The sequence below is a fragment of the Diadema setosum genome, chromosome 13, assembly GCF_964275005.1.
Source record: "Diadema setosum chromosome 13, eeDiaSeto1, whole genome shotgun sequence".
Taxonomy (NCBI): Eukaryota; Metazoa; Echinodermata; class Echinoidea; order Diadematoida; family Diadematidae; genus Diadema; species Diadema setosum.
The window spans coordinates 12,820,013-12,836,636 of record NC_092697.1 but is presented as its reverse complement, the minus strand read 5'-3'; the positions used below and the strand labels follow the sequence as shown (position 1 = coordinate 12,836,636).

The 16,624-nt window shown below is 39.1% G+C and overlaps 1 protein-coding gene across 1 annotated transcript in view; it reads left to right on the top strand.

Annotated features, from left to right (window-relative positions):
* The window catches only part of LOC140237271 (uncharacterized), a 42,356-nt gene extending 27,457 nt beyond the window's left edge, over nt 1-14,899 (top strand). The window contains exons 8-11 of the mRNA XM_072317215.1: nt 2,521-2,634; nt 5,765-5,889; nt 13,503-13,944; nt 14,023-14,899. Of these exons, the coding sequence (XP_072173316.1) occupies nt 2,521-2,634; nt 5,765-5,889; nt 13,503-13,944; nt 14,023-14,654 (1,313 nt within the window). The 3' untranslated portion in view covers nt 14,655-14,899. The remainder of the gene's footprint in view (nt 1-2,520; nt 2,635-5,764; nt 5,890-13,502; nt 13,945-14,022) is intronic.
* The last annotated feature ends 1,725 nt before the right edge of the window (nt 14,900-16,624 follow it).

Here is a 16,624-nt window from a genome sequence, read left to right as displayed (position 1 = left end):
CCGCTCTGAAGGATGCTCCAGGCATTACATTCAAATTCTCAGGATGTCTGCTATCTGCCCATCGGCTCATCCCATGTCGTGTTATCACAATTTCAGACAAGCTGCTCAATGGATTTTCTTGTTACGTAATTCAAGGAGCTATTTCACTATCAGCACTAGACATCAATCCTAAGTTCAATTCAACCAATTATAGGGACAGTATTGGAATCAGTAGAATAGTCCTTTGAAGTATGGAACTGTTTCACTAAGCTATTCGTGACCGCCCAAGTCAAAAACCCACAAAAAGTTGCAGATTAGGTTTCTTTGTAATAGACCAAAATATGTCATTTGGGTTGACCAACTCAAATTGTTAATGTTTGTCTTACCTAAAGGAGTAATCTTTTCTCTACCTACAATATTGTACTGTCATTCCTCCCTCAGTTCTCCAAGAGCCTTCAGTGCCCCCAAACAAGTTTCTTGTATAACCAGGTTCCCATATATCAGTTGGCACCACAGGAATTTGATGTACTAGGTTCCCATAAGGAACAGGTTAAACAAAGCTGAAATAGAGATATTAGCAGGTTTTATTGTGTGTTTTTTTTAACTGGACCATACTTTTTTCTTTTTTTTTTTCGTTGATACTTCTGCCCAGTATACCTAAGTGATCCCAATTTTTAAATCCTCTTTTCTCCCCTTTCTATGAAGCTGCAGCTCCTAACTCTCTCTCATTTCAGTCCCTTTTTTTTTGGGGGGGGGGTTTGGATGGTCCACTTTCAACAAGTTAAATATTTTGTTAGTGCTACAGGTTTACTCTTTTCAGCTATACAAAAACCTGGAAATTTTTTTGGCCTGCCTTTTGCTCGTGTTGAGCAGGGCGTTCACAACTGCGAATAATATTTTGCCTCCACCTTGCCACATTGTAGAGTACATTTTGAATGTCAATATATCCTTCCCAAGTTGATCCGAACCACATCTGTCTACACGTTCGTGTTCATTGTTTGGCTTGATATAGCTCCCATGTTTAATAGTAAAACATGGCCCAGGTATCAGGATGCTACATAAGCTCTTGCCAGATTGCCTGGGGCAAGTCAAAGTCAAAGTCGGGCAAGTGTTTTGAAACAATAACAATTAAAAAAAAGTGCTTGCCAACATTGGGCAAGCAAAAAGGTTTGAAGCCAAATTTTCTTTTTACCTTTTCCTCCCTATAAACCCACAAAATGGACCATACAGAAATCCAAAGATAAGGACTTCTTGTTGAGGCTATACACTAAAATTTCATTTCAGCAACTTTCTATCACGTATGTGTAAAATATGCGTGAAGAAGCCCCAGTGCAGTATTACACCAACTCTAAATCGAACCAAGTTTGTTACTCAAATCAACATGTGCTGTTCATTCAAGTGATTGTGTTTCATTAAGCCCTTGACTTGTAATAGTGATTTTCTTTATCATTTTGTTATTTACTGGACTTTATTTTCGGGCAAGGATTCTGCTGCAATTTGAAAATCTGGTTTGCTTGACCGGGCAAGTGGTGAAAAAACAAGTTATATAAGCACCCTGGAGGTATGCTATGTGACATATACAAGAGCTGATAAATCAAGGTCAAACCCTCAAGTTCAAAGGTCTCTGAACTTTGGCTGGATTTGCAATTTTCAGAGCTGTAACATCATCTTGGGATGTCTAGTGCTTGTATGATTTGTTAGGAAAGATTGAAGTGGATGATAATGTCCATTAAGTGACAATGATTGGTACAAGTTCAAATGTCACTATACTTGTGGGAAAGAAGGGGAAAAAATATTACCAGTCATTTCCACAGCTCAAAATATCAGATGATTATACTGTTTAAGTTTGTGGACAGGGTAGAAATTAATTCGCATTTATTTGTATGAACATGATGGTGGTGACAGGTCAAGGTCAAGACCACTTTTCTTTGGCTAAAAATCTTGATTTGGAAAATTTATTAATCAGTGCCCATCGTTCATGTTATGTGGTAAGAAGGAAAAAAATATCGAAAACTCAACAATAATTTTCCTGAATTTGATACAGGGAAGGAAAAAAAAAAATTCAAGTGAAAGATCAACATGAGTTACCAAAACTGTTTTCTGTTTTGTTTGTCTGTTTCCCTAAGTCTAAGTCCAATAGTAGTCCTGAGGGTGGAATGCTAAGAAATGAATTGGAAAATATTTGCTTTGTGTGGAAAGGGTAAAGGTCTATCCTCAATCGATAGTCATGATCACTTAACTTCCATCAACACACAGATGAAAGATGGTGTTCTTTTTCTTATGGCAGATGTAGTGATTACATGAGAAGTAGAGGCATGAAACTTGATTGTGCACGACCGTCAAATTGCTCTAGTTTGGTTGACATTATTTCTCCATATTGAAAGAAACTGCTTTTACATGCAATTCTAGATTCCATGTTCTTTGATTTCATGTGAAGAATTTATGGTGCAGTAGATAAGATATTGAAAAAAACAAAACAAATGTATCCTCAATGTGCATAATATTTTCTCATTTTTATCTTCTTTCTTTGTTTCTCGACAGACCTACGCACAAATGAATCATATGATATCATGTTAGCTGGTTACAACAAAGTTGGGTTTTCAGTCTCACAAAGGCATCCTGTTGAAGCTGTACAAGTAAAGAGTGGAGCAAGAAGTAAGAAGGAGTGGTGTAATTTATGTCACTCTCTGGTTAACCCTAAAAAGGCGGGGGTGGGGGGGGGGGGGGGGGGGCGACATTTGTCACAATAAATCTTTGACATAAAAATCTTTGGCAGCAATGTTTCATGACTTTTTTCTTTTCATGCAACTTTTGAGACCAAATTTGTGATGCGCGGGTACGCAGTTCTGAAGTTCCCCAATATTTTGTAAGTGCATGTCAGACCCTAAATTGCTCAAAAACATTATTTCATGTACAAATACAATGCACATTCAGTTTCTAGCCAAAATTCATACATTTATCATTATTTTTACTTTTATTGAATACTAAAATCAATTAATTTCATTGTGTTTGTAATCACTATAGGCAGAATAGTGTTGCTGATGATTTCCATAGAAAAAAAAAACAATAGAAAAGTTGAAAGCAATGAAATATATAAAAAGTATTGAATACAATAAAACACATAGGAAAAAAAATTTGATACTGCCATTTTTTGGATGTATATTCAATAAGGATCCTAAAAAGAGTACCCAAACCACAAATTAGCAGTTTTGGACCTTTATTTACAGATTTACAGCCAATTACCTATTCCATTTTTGTAGATTACATTGTGGGGGCCACACGTGCCAATTTTCCTTGCAATCACGCGGTCAATAGCCAAGATCTTGTGGGGGGCTGGAGTCTTTCATTTGATTTTCTTGTCAAATGTTTCCCGATTGAACTGATAGAGCACACATGATACAGTATCTGAACATCAAACGTGGGTGAGGTGATCCTTTGTGTCAAGAAGGTAGTTCATGATAACATGAAGATGCAGTGCTGCATATGGTATATGTGATGCCCAGGTCAAAACCCGCAAAGAGGGACAGATAAGGATTATCTGTAATGGACCAAAATATGTCATCAAGGTTGGCAGACTCAAACTGTCATCATCTGTCTTACCTGGGAAAGTAATCTTTCCTTCACCTAGCGTCAAAATTTGGTACTCAAAAGGAAACTGAAATGAAGATTACAGCAGTTTTTCTGGACCACATTGTTTTGAATAGGCACTGCTATCCCTTGGAAATTGAACATGTTTTCATTGATGCTTCTGCACAGCATGTCTGAGTGACCCTAATCTTAAAATCCCCTTTTCTCCCGTTTCTGTGAAACTGCACCTCATAACCCTCACAAATTTATTTCAATCACTTTTTGACTGGGTCACCAGTGGTCTCATTTTAACAAATCTCTTTTAATCTATGTAGAAAAGTGGAAATTTATTTGGCCACCTTTTGTGAGCCAGGTGGTCACATATTTTTGTATGTATCACTGACTGATAGGGACTGGGTAGGACAGGACCAAGCATATTTGCAAGTGAAAGGTACCAGTACAGTCTTTGCTGTGTTGAGCTTAAAGATTCTCTAAAATACGAATGCATGTTGATTTGTGTTGATTTATGCTACCCTCAACATCACTTTTGCAGTGTAACAAATATCTAGAAACATTTCATATATTTTTAACTAATTTTTCTTCTATTTTTCTTCAGATTACTTGGATACGCTCACCAAAAAAAAAAAAAATCCTTCCAAACCAATATTCCTGTTGTGACCTCATCTGTCAATCATTGCTAAAGTACTGATATGTTTAACAAAAGACATTGGAATGCACCTTCCCCTCAACTCAGCATAACTTGCATGTTCCCTCGCTATGTCTTTTGGTAGTCAAATTATGTCACAGAAACATGCAAATACTGTATACGCTATAATTTTTGCGTACATAAATTTTCGCGAAATGCCGCTGTCACACATTTTCGCGAGTGGTTAAATTCGCGATTGGGGGACCAGAGAAAATATGAAGTGGCAAAGAAAGTGTGAATTTTCAACTTACTAGCAAATAAGAATGATACTAGTTATACACTGCATGAAGAAAACTTACCAAACTCTGCGAACTAGTAAGTTAGAATTCAACATTTTTGAAGTGGTTAAGTCCATCCGCTAGATTTCTGACGAGTGGTCCCCTTGCGATAATGGATTGGCTCTCTACAGTATTCGTAAGTAGACGTGGACGTGCTATATGTATGTAAACAAGCTTAGCCAGTATAGTCTGTTCGGTAAGCCGTGACATGGTATACTAGTACTGAAATGTTCGTATCATCAAGGCAAGGGATTCATTTTGGAAGGTAATATTTTCGCGTGTTGTTAATTTCGCGAATAGCTCCCGACTCGCGAAATTCGCGAAAATAAACCCCCCGCGAAATATATAGCGTATACAGTATATGGAATGTTTCTAGATATTCGTTTCACTGCAAAAGTGATGTTGAGGGTATCACAAATCAACATGCATTTGTATGTCACGGAACCTTTAGATGTCAGTGACTCATAGCTTGATATCTCTGCAAACAGCACCTCCCAAGATGGATGCCTGTTGCTCATTACGTGGGAATACTAAAGTAGACCTGTGTGTCGTCACTATAAATCATTGACTCAAGACCACGAGCCTTGATGATGTAAGAAATAGGTGCACTGTGCAGTGTGTAGAAAAGTGCCTCTATGGATGCGTTCAAGAGCTCTAAATCGAACCAAAGCAAACTCAACCAATGCATACCGTACTTAACTGTGCCAGATTTGGAGCATTCGAGCGCTCTGTTGAGAAAGCATCCCTCATGAGTCATTTTTGGAGGGGGTCATGCATTTTGCAGCAAGAGGGTCATTCACCTGGCTTGCTTGAATTACTTACAGATGTCTCGAACAAAGAGAATGAACACTTCGCAATATGACGTATTTGCATGTTACACACATTCTTCACATGCAAACTTTGGTACACTTTTGGTACCCTTTGGGAGCACATCTCGAAGTGGTCCACTTTTGGCTCGATTCAGTACGGTATGGCATGCTTTAGGAGGGTTCGAGTGCTCCCGTGGTGCGGGTACAGTACAGTAACAGTTCACTTTAGGAGAACACACCCTATAACAGAGCCTTGAGGCACATCACAATCAGCACTGATCTCTGAGGACACAACAAATACAATTCTATAGTTTGCATATCACCTTGTATCCCTATCCAAAATATTTATGAGGTGACATTCCATTTCCCTTTCTGTGATATTGTTCGAGTTTCTTTTCATTCCTGTTCCTCTTTTGTTGCTGCAGGATATCTCTTCATCTTCTATGTAATTGGTACCTTGGGTGTTCTCATTCTGTTGGTGCTGTTTGCGTACTCCTACCAGCGACTGAAGAACAACTACGACCAGTTTCCGGAGCCAATTTTTACCACGGTCAGTCATATTTTGCCGAATAAACCTCCATCCTGGCTCTACTTATAATTATTCCTCACTGTCCCTTTGTCCACTCCCCCTTCCTTTCCCTGTTCAGTTCAAAAATATCTTTGAGAGTTTCCTTTTTTTTAAGTGACTCAGAGTATGATATGGTATCTCTTACAGTAATATTTCTAAAAAGTCACAGACCTTTCAGCATGGAAATTTGCACAGTAAAATAAAAATTGGAAATTGGATATTTGTGATCATGCATCACAAAACGAACAAAAAGTCGCACCCCTTGAGTTTACGTGAAGACTCAAGAAAGGTGAACGGGTCAACTAAGTCAATATTGAGTTTTCCATATTTATACCCCCGCCAAACGAAGTTTGAAGGGGGTATATAGGAATCAGCGGACGGTCGGGCGGTCGGTCCGTTGCAAATCTTGCGTTGCGAACTACTTCCTCGGTTTTCAACCGATTCCCATAAAACTTGGCACAGATGTGTGCCTTGGGTTGTAGATGTGCAAGACGTATTTTTTGACGGTACCCAAAAGTACGTTGCCATGGTAACGGCATATTATGGGCAAAAATGGGTACAAATCTTGCGTCGTGAACTCCTCCCACAGTTTTTGATCAATTTTTATGAAATTAGGTACAGATGTTCATCTGAATATATTAATGTGCAAGACACATATTTCCGCAGTGGCAAAAAAGTGCGTTGCCATGGTAACGGCATGTTATTGATAAGATATAGGGCAAAATGCTTCATGGCAAAACTACTTCATCAGTGTTCTTCCAATTCTCATGGAATTCATATTGAATGTTTGTCTTAGGATATAGGTCAGCATGACACATTTCTTGACAGTGACAAAAAGTATGTTGCCATGGTAACAGCTCACATATTATGAGCCAAAATGATGGAAAATTTTGTGTTGCAAACTACTTCCTCAGTTTTTGCCCAATTTCCATGAAACTTGGTACAGATGTGTGCCTTTGGTTGTAGATGTGCAAGACGCATTTTTTGACAGTACCCGAAAGTACGTTGCCATGGTAATGGCATATTAATGGCAGAAGATTAAGGAAAGATCTTGTGGATTTAACCCTAACTAGGCCGGGCTATTTAGGTAGATCATAGAGCCGGGGGGGGGGGCCTCCCAGGCCCCCCCTCCAGATCTTGGCCGTCGATCGCGCGATCGCGATGAAAATTGGCACACACATTGCCTGTGACGTAATCTAAAGTACCACAAAGTTAAATTTTAAAAAAATTATCATTTATGCTAAATTATGCTAATATATGCATAATGATGCATGAAATCAGACAATTTGGTATAAATCACTAAATAAAGCTCAAAATGAGCACATTTTTTGTGTTAATATTCTTTTTAGTGTCCTGAGCAACTATAAGAGAAAAAAGTTGCGCCATTAGAAAAAATTTCTTAAGTATTGTATTGTTTTTTGAATTTCTTAAGTATTTTATTTTTTTTGAATTTCTTATGTATTTCCTTGTTTTTTCGACTTTATGTTTTTCATCGTTTTTTCGATGAAACTTGTCCGCGACATTGTTCCGAACAAGAAAATACGTTATGAATTGATTTTAATCAATAAAACCCCAAAATAATCATGCTTTTATGAAATTTGCCTGTAAGCACAGTTTGCATTGAAATTGTACACGAATTCACGTTTTTGAGCAATTTTTGGTCTGACATGCACGTACATATTTATGCGCTACTTCAGAACCGCGCGCCCGGGCATCGCAAATTTGGTGTCAAAAGATGCGGGAGACTTGAAAGAAAAAAGTCATGAAACGTCGCGGCGATAGCTTTTCGCGTTAGCGATACATCGTGCGGAACGTCGAGGGGGGGGCTTCGGAGGCCCCCCCCGGCCTAGTTAGGGTTAACTACTTCCTCAGTTTTTTGACCAAAGCTTATGAAATGTGGCACACACCTTGATCTTGGTGGGAAGATGTGGAAGACATATTTTTCGGACGTGTCGGAAGCTGCGTTGCCATGGTAACAGCATATAAATGGCAGAAGATCAAGGAAAGATCTTGCGGATTGAACTACTTTTTCTGTATTCGACTGAAGCTCATAAAATGTGGCACACACATTGGTCTTGGTGGGAAGATGTGCAAGACATATTTTTTGGATGTGTCGGAAGCTGCGTTACCATGGTAACGGCATATTAATGGCGGAAGATCAAGGAAAGATCTTGTGGATTGAACTACTTCCTCAGTTTTTGACAAAAGCTTATGAAATGTGGCACACACAATAGTCTTGGTGGGAAGATGTGCAAGACATATTTTGCGGACGTGTCGGAAGCTGCGTTGCCATGGTAACGGCATTTAAATGGCAGAAGATCAAGTAAAGATCATTCCTTGGGTAAGACTGTCGTCACGGGGCGGGGGTATTAATCACCTACAGTGATATTTTTTGAAAGAACTATCCTTCTTCAACATTATTCATTATTTTGGGATCATAAAATGAATGGGAAAGTGCACTTTCAGCAGTTTTTCTACAACTCTTTTTTGTAGAGTGGTGAGATCAGGTATGTCGTAGAGGCCCCTTTTTCAGTTCTTGATAACCCTTTGCACACTCTTCTTTTTCAAGTCTGATAACTTTTGAAGGAATAGGGCTACTGCTTTGAAAGTTGGTATTAATCATGGTCAGAATGTGTTAATAGAGCATGCTCAATTTCAATTTAATCTAATAATCCCTTCATTGTTGCTGCCCCAGTGGTTTACATCCTGTTTTGTTGTCCCATTCATCGCACAGCTATATAGCATGGTTTGGTAAAGATTAAGCGCTTGAATGGACAGATAGACCCTATACTTCAGAGCCTCTTTTCTCGGTTCACACTTTTCCAGAGTGCGTGCTTTCTTTCCAGTATTTAGATAGGTTAGAAGAGTCCATTTCAGTTGAGCTTTACATCATTTTAAAGCTTAGAGTCTGCTCTTTCAGAATCTATCCTTAACTGAAAATCCGTGTTTGGCGACTTTTTGTTTGTTTTGTGATGCCGGGTCACATTTGTTTGCAAACTTTTGTGTGTAATACCTTAAGTATGTATTAACCAAAGTTCCAAGTGTCTGTATCTTTTAAAATCTGTAACTGTTCAAAGCATGTATTGTATTGAAATGACTTCATCTCCTTATTATTATTATTATTATTATTACTATTATTTATAGTGCGCTTTTCCCACAAGGCCCAAAGCGCTTACAATCAATTCAAAACATGTACGACAGTATGTGTAATTGGATAAATGTTATATATACAGCTACGAACTAGTTGCTACTGAAAAGATGTGTTTTCAAGACTTTTTTGAACACACTGACTGATGGAGACTGTCTAACGGTAAGTGGTAAATTGTTCCAGTGCTTTGAAGCAGACACAGTAAATGTCCTATCACCGGCTAAGGTGCGAGTAACAGAGTTTGTGAGACGAAGCGGATCACTAGATGACCTCAAATTTCTAGTAGGTGTATATAAAGTCAAACAGGCGTCTAAATATTTCGGAGCTTGATCGTTAAGGATTTTATAAACAAACAAAACTAATTTGAAAATTATCCGTTGCTTCAAAGGAAGCCAGTGCAACGACTTCAGAAGTGGCTGAGATGGGTAGTCCCTAGAAACCTGAAACACTAATCGGGCTGCCCAATTTTGAAGTCGCTGCACACGATCCAGTTGAGTTGAAGGAATGGAAGAGAGAAGCCCGTTACAATAATCTATACGGGATAGAACTAAAGAACGCACTGCGTTATGACATGCAGATTGATCAATAAATCTCCTAATCCTAGCAATATTTCTTAAATAAAACGTAACAGTACTACAAATTTGAGAAATATGTTGAGACATCGACATTCGACGATCAAAAATAACACCAAGATTTCTTATTGTTTCTGAGGGGCTAATTAGTGTGCAACCAACATTGAGCTGAATGTTTGAAAGACCGCGCAGATTGTGGGCTGAAGCTGCTACAAAAAACTCAGTCTTCGAATCATTCAGTTTCAACTTATTTGCTACCATCCATTTCTTAATATCTAAAATACACATTTGAAGTTTAGTGATGGCATTAAAAGAAGCTCCTGGAGTCTTCGGGTCATAAGAAATATATAACTGTATATCATCAGCATAAAGATGGTAATTAACATCATAATGTTGGGCTATCTCGCCAACTGGAAGAGTATAAATTGAGTATCCTATGGGTCCTACTATTGATCCCTGGGGAAGTCCAAACTCTAACACAGTGGGGTTTGACAAATTACCGGCAATGTCAACTTGAGAAGACCATCCCAAAAGGTATGACTGAAACCAGGACAAAACTGTTGACCTAACACCTGTTCGTTTATATAAACGGGAAAGAAAAATTTGATGATCAATCGTGTCAAATGCGGCTGACAGATCTAAGAACAGCAAAAACAACCTTGTTTGAATCAATGGCAAACATAATATCATTTTTCACTTTTACTAAAGCTGACTCAGTACTGTGCCGAGACCTGTAAGCAGATTGAAAAGAATCAAAAAGATTGTTAGATTTAATATGATGAACTAACTGTTTACAAACTGCTCTCTCAATAAGTTTACCTAGAAATGTTAAATTTGACACTGGTCTATAATTCTTAAGTTCGTTTTGGTCCAGGCTGGGTTTCTTCAAAAGTGGTTTTACTATTGCCGAGTGTGCTCCTTTGGGAAAAACACCTGTGGAAAGAGATTAATTGACTATGTTTGTAAGCAATGGTAATACATGATTGAGGTTCTCTTTCAGGAGCCATGTTGGAATGGGATCAAGTTGAAAAGATTTAGTAGCAGATGACATAATGATTCTGGATAAATCTGATTGTGTAAGCAACTGAAAATTCTCAAAAAGAGGAATATTTACGTTTACAGTATCACAAAACTGGCTTACAGTGATTCTGTTGCACGCATCTACTTCATCTCTAATTTTTTTATCTTTCCGACAAAAAACAAAGAAAATTGATTCGCTAATATGGATGCAGAATCATACAAGGGGAGATAACTTGCTTTCTTATTCAAAAGTGAGTGGATAATGCGATATACCTCCTTGACAGTGCATGAACTCAACTTGTCTTTCAAAAATTTCTCTTTAGAGACATTAATAACCCGACATACATCTTTATTTGCTGCAATGAACAGTTTACGATCTGAATCAAGTCTTGTTTTGCGCCATTTTCGTTCTACTTTACGACGAAGTTGGCGAGCTACAAGTGTGGACTCATTAAACCAAGGCATACGTGATTTCAAAGGGCGAGATTTTGTCTCAGATGGAGCATAGGTATCGAGTACCTTAGTAACTCCAGAAACATACCAATCAAACAAGGACTCGCTATCTAATCCTGCGGGTTGAGACGACACTAATTCCTGCAAAGCATTAGCAAATTGAACTTTATCAATTTTGCGATAATTGCGTAATGAAGAAGTAATAGAAATTAACTCTGATTTCTGTTTAGCCAGTGAGAAACGGATCATATGATGATCAGAGATACACGTTTCAAATGTATTACAATCTGATATTACTAAATCATCTCGGGTAGAAACTAAATCTAAGGTGTGACCCAGATTATGAGTTGGACCTTGGACGTGTTGGATAAGCCCAGCAGATGCTGTACTATTATTCATATGGAGCACATCGCTTTTAGACATGTCTTCCCAATGGATATTGAAGTCTCCTAATAACACCAATTTCCCCGGATACAAGGATATCTCACTTACAAATTCATCAAATTCGTTCAGAAACTTAGAAGATGTGAGTCTATTTACTGAAGAGGGTGGTGGTCTATACATAATGAAAAAATTGACCGAACATGACAAATCAGTAATGTGTGCCCACTCAAAAGTGGAAAAAGAGAGAACAGAATTTTTCATCATCAACTTAAGAGTAGACTTGTACAATACACCAATTCCACCCCCACGTGTACTTGTATTTCGTGGTGAATTTATAAAAGAATACCCTCTAGGAGTCAACTCCCCAATTATCACATCATCCTGGGGGTTAAGCCACGTTTCTGTGATAAACATGATATCGAAGTCATGTTCGTGAACATATTCAGCAATGCATATTGTTTTGTTTCTTACAGAATGTGCATTCCATAAACAGACATTACAATTAGACTCTACAAAAGAATTACTTAAATTTGGCACGACTTTAAGATTGTCGACGTTCATCCCTCTCAGTTTCTTGTACTTCAGTTTCCTACATGATGAGGTGATCACTGGTATATGTGACAATGAAGGGGCACTTAGCATTGTGCTCACTCGTGTCCGTGTCTTAACATTCTTCCGACGTCCCCATCTCTTCCCTCGAAGATGTGTCTGAACACCTAGCTCTTTGATTCTTCTCCATACATTCTCATTGAGCATGCCCCTGTTCTTGCCTGTTCTATGAAGAAAATTGGGCAAATCATTAGTCACTGTCTCCAGACTCAAATGTCTCCATGCAGGGTTGCACAGCAGTAGAATCTCCCTGTTGTATACAATGCGTTCCCCAGTACCAAGTCTATTGTAGGATGTAGAATGTATCGGAGTGCGACAGCTCAAGTGAGAATACTCAGCTGTTGGTCCTGGGTTAGGGGCGACATCTCCGGCTTTCAGTAAATTGAGCTGAAATGTTGCAGAGGAATTCCTGTAGTGTATGGCAGCCGGTATTTAAAGTATTTACTATGAAGAAAGGGCTCTCTATTCCCTGAATACCCTTGTACACGTACATGATAGTTTGTGGTTGAGACTTGACAAACAGATACAATGTGAATGATGAGCCAAAGTCTCAATAGATCCATTATACTACCAGAGTAACAATGACTTAGAGTATGGCGGGCACTCTGTTAGAGTTGAGCGAACATGAATAAGGCGCAGATGAAAGTGAAGTGCATAGTCACTGTGTACACAAAATGGTTTACAAATTCAGTGTAGCTCAAATCAGAACTTGTAAGAAAATAATGCATAAAATATCTCACCAAATACAGCAAAATACAGTTCCAGATTTGGCCACCTGTATCCATGTACGTTACAAAATAGGATGATACAATCGAAAATCCAATATTTCACAGAAATACAGTGAAAATAACACAAAATGTCAGAGCACAAAATAAGAGCATGTCAACCACGCAGGGCGACTTACAAGACTTAATGTGTGAGTGCATCTTAACTTCAGGCTTGTTTTGTCCTAACTTCATTGGTTGTCTTCTTGCTGCTTTTCTGTGATAACCATGTAGAAATGAAGCGAGAGGAAAAAACAGTCAAACCCGCCTTAGTGGTCCCCTGTCTTTATCAACCACCTGCCATGTACGGCCACTGAAAATGTTCATCTTGGTTGGGTGACCATTATTAATAGGTTTGACAGTAAAGGGCATTTGGAACTTCAATATCTAGAGAATTTGAAAAAGAGAGAAAAGAGCCAGCATCAGTAAATAGATTTGAAACTGTTCTTCCAGGGTTTTGTGGTGACAACTTTTAAAGAACAGAGAGAGAGAAATCCTTCTTGGCATACTCCAATGCAGTAGTTCTGAGATGCAGATACCAATGAAAAATGCACATGAATATCTTTGTATAATCAAGAATGATGGTAAGTTGTACGCAAAAGCTAGCACATCAGGGTTTAGTCAATTTGTTGCTGTATTTTGCAGACGGACCGTGTGAACCTGAGACCGAGACCTGAACCAGAAGTGTTTGACCAGCTGGCTGTTGCAGCCACAGCAGATGAGGAGGTAGCAGTGGAGAGCAAGCTGCCTCAAGAATATGTCACCATGGTACCTTCAGGAACTGCAAAGGTGCCCCTTCTGGCTCAAGATAAGGAGGCCAGTCATCAAGCAGATGGGTATACTCGGATGTCGACAGATGGCATTAGCTATGCCCAGATTGCAAGGAACTCCAGAGGAAATGGCTCCACCTCTCCATACTTACCAGCGAATGTCATGCAGGACTCTTTAGGGAAGGGAAACCCCTTAGGCATGTTGACCACTTCCTCTGGAGGACTGACCATTGATGGCTATGATGCCCAGCATGACATATCTCCAGGACAAAGTACACCTGGTCAAGGTACTAGTGGCATGAATCCAGAGGTGGACAAAACTGAACCGACCATGACTCCTTGGTTGCCTTTGAATGGATCACCAACACAAGATGCCCAAGGTGTCATCCTATCTGAGAATGCTCCTGATGCTAATGATGAGTTTAGTTTACCATGTGCAGCTACCAGCTCTTATGTGCCTTTTCAGCCCAAGGAGAACGAAGTGGCAGCTTACAGTCCAGCTCCTGTGATGTCATCTGCCCTGCCTTTGGACTCTGGGTACGTGGACAACACAGCAATCACCTCAGGGACCAGTGCCGGTGGAGGAAAACCTTTGGGTGGCAGCAAGATCAGCCCCGACACCTCACCAGTGCATGCAGTAATAGACCATGCCAGGACCAGTGCAGGCCTGAAGTCAGGATGCCACGGATCCAGCGATGAGTTGGAATCATGTCTCCTGGAGGACGAGGACCAGAATGCATCATCTCATGATGAAATTACACCCCTTGTAAATGAGAGGGATCAACATCAAAGTTTACTTCAAAGTCCAGAGGAATATGTCAGCAGAGCCCCGGTAGCAGCTGTTGGAGGCAACAGTACTCCTCCACAGCTGACTGAGAATTGTGATGAAACTTTAGGCGCGGGACATGAAATGCCGGCATTCCCTCATAGCGGGTATGTCACTCAGGCACAGATCGTACCCAGACTTCCCAGGAACCCCGCCGAACAACCTAGGGGAATGCAATCTCCATACCATCCACATTCATAAGTTTTCTAATACCACTCCTAAGTTTTCTAATACCACTCCTAACAATGCAATTGCAAAGTGTCGATTATAGATGTGACAATCAAGCCCACAGCTTGTATAGGGCTCATCTGAACAGTACTTGGCAGATACAAGAGAAAATGAATAGTAGTACAAAATAGAGGGAAGCAAAGGAAACAAGTGTACTAGTAAGTAGTAGAACACATTTTGTGTGCTGCTATTATCAAACTTCTGTAACATTTCTGTATACATTAACACGTGATGTTGAGAAATGATTTAAGAACTGGCAATTTTTTATCAATGTAGTAATGTTCTTGCTTTGCTCCAAAACTCATTGAAGATTTATGTAGCAATTGAGGCTGATCTCTCAAGATTTTGACTCTTGCTGACCCCAGTTGAGTTGCCCTTATAATGTATAACAAAATAACAAAATACTTTGGGAGTGCAGCTCAGGCTGTCTTCGTATCTCACATCCAATCGATATTTTTCATTGTTTTTTGGCACATACAGTTGACCATGGACAGTGAGTACATGTACTGCTCGATTGCTTTCACACAGGCAGATTACAGACCTGTCTGTTCTTTTTCTCAACAGGCAAAAAATGATCTTGTCTGGGGGCATTGAAGGTTCCTGGAGGATTGCAGAAGAAACAGGTTAATTATTCAGTATTGATATAAAATTTGATTTGCAGAAAATTAATGAGGTTGACCTTTGTGTGCAGTATCTTTCTGACATGAGTGCGTCCCTCAAATTCCAACCATTTATTCATCAGATCTGTTTAATAGACATCATTACAGAAATGAGACTTTTAATATTATGTATCATATTCTCAGGTAGCCATTGTATAAAAAGCTGTCAAATACTTGTTAAATCCACACAAATTTTGCCATTTGTCATTGATAACAAAGTAACTAAGTTTGAAAAACAATGTTGATGAAATATCTTGTATACTGATGTAACACGGGTATGTTGGAGAACATACAGTTGCTCTAGTCTGAGTTCAAGTTCCCTCCATGGTAAACTCTTTTGTTTCCTGATGAAAAGGCCACCAGGCGACCACCTTAGCACCCGGCGTTTATTTGGTAAACAAATCCCTTTCTTACCTGAGAGCTGAATGAACATCATCTGGCGTGGGTCAGCACAAGTTCTTCACTTTGCAGAACTGTGTTGATCAAGCCAGATGTGTTCTCCCCCTGCTCTCTATACAGGTAAGAATTATTCTACTTCATATACTCCCTTGCTGTCTCTGTTATGTTTCACATATTGCTATGTTATTAATGATGTGTGTTTTGATTTCATAATCACAGGGTTTCCAAATCATAGATATGGTTGAGAATCCGTTATATTAATTTATAACATATGAAGTTATGATTTTACTCATCAGTTAACTTTTGGTCGCTGCCCTGCAATAGTAGTTTATTCCAGTCGTTGAAAACAACCAATGAGATATATACATTATTCTCAGCTTTCTATACAGGCTTGATATATTCAAGGAGTTGAGGAGTGATTTGTAGTTGTCTTAAAGCGATGTGCATTTGGTAACTGGCTCAGTTGCAAGATACTATGGAAGTAATTACGAATTGCTAAGTTAGGCGTTAGCGACTGTGGAAATGCTGTCATATTATCGACAAATTAATTTATTAGTATGCCGGTGGATATTTTATTAGATATGCCCTTCTCAGTATTTAATGTATATAGAGGGTTAAAATCTAAGTAGGCGTATATGTATGTGGGAACGTGCCCCATACTGCTGTATATAATGTATAGCTTTTCGTTTAATCCACAAAATATGTTGCATGTGAAGGAACTCGTGGCTTTTCTTAGCGTACTATACAATATCATGTTATGGAGAGGGTAGTGTGTGTGTGTGGATGTGCATGCGTAGTATGTGTTATCGGTGCCCCGTGCTAGTCACTAGCATATGGAAGAAGTAGTTGATTTGATGTCGAGTAGGACGCTAGTTTTCCTGCTCA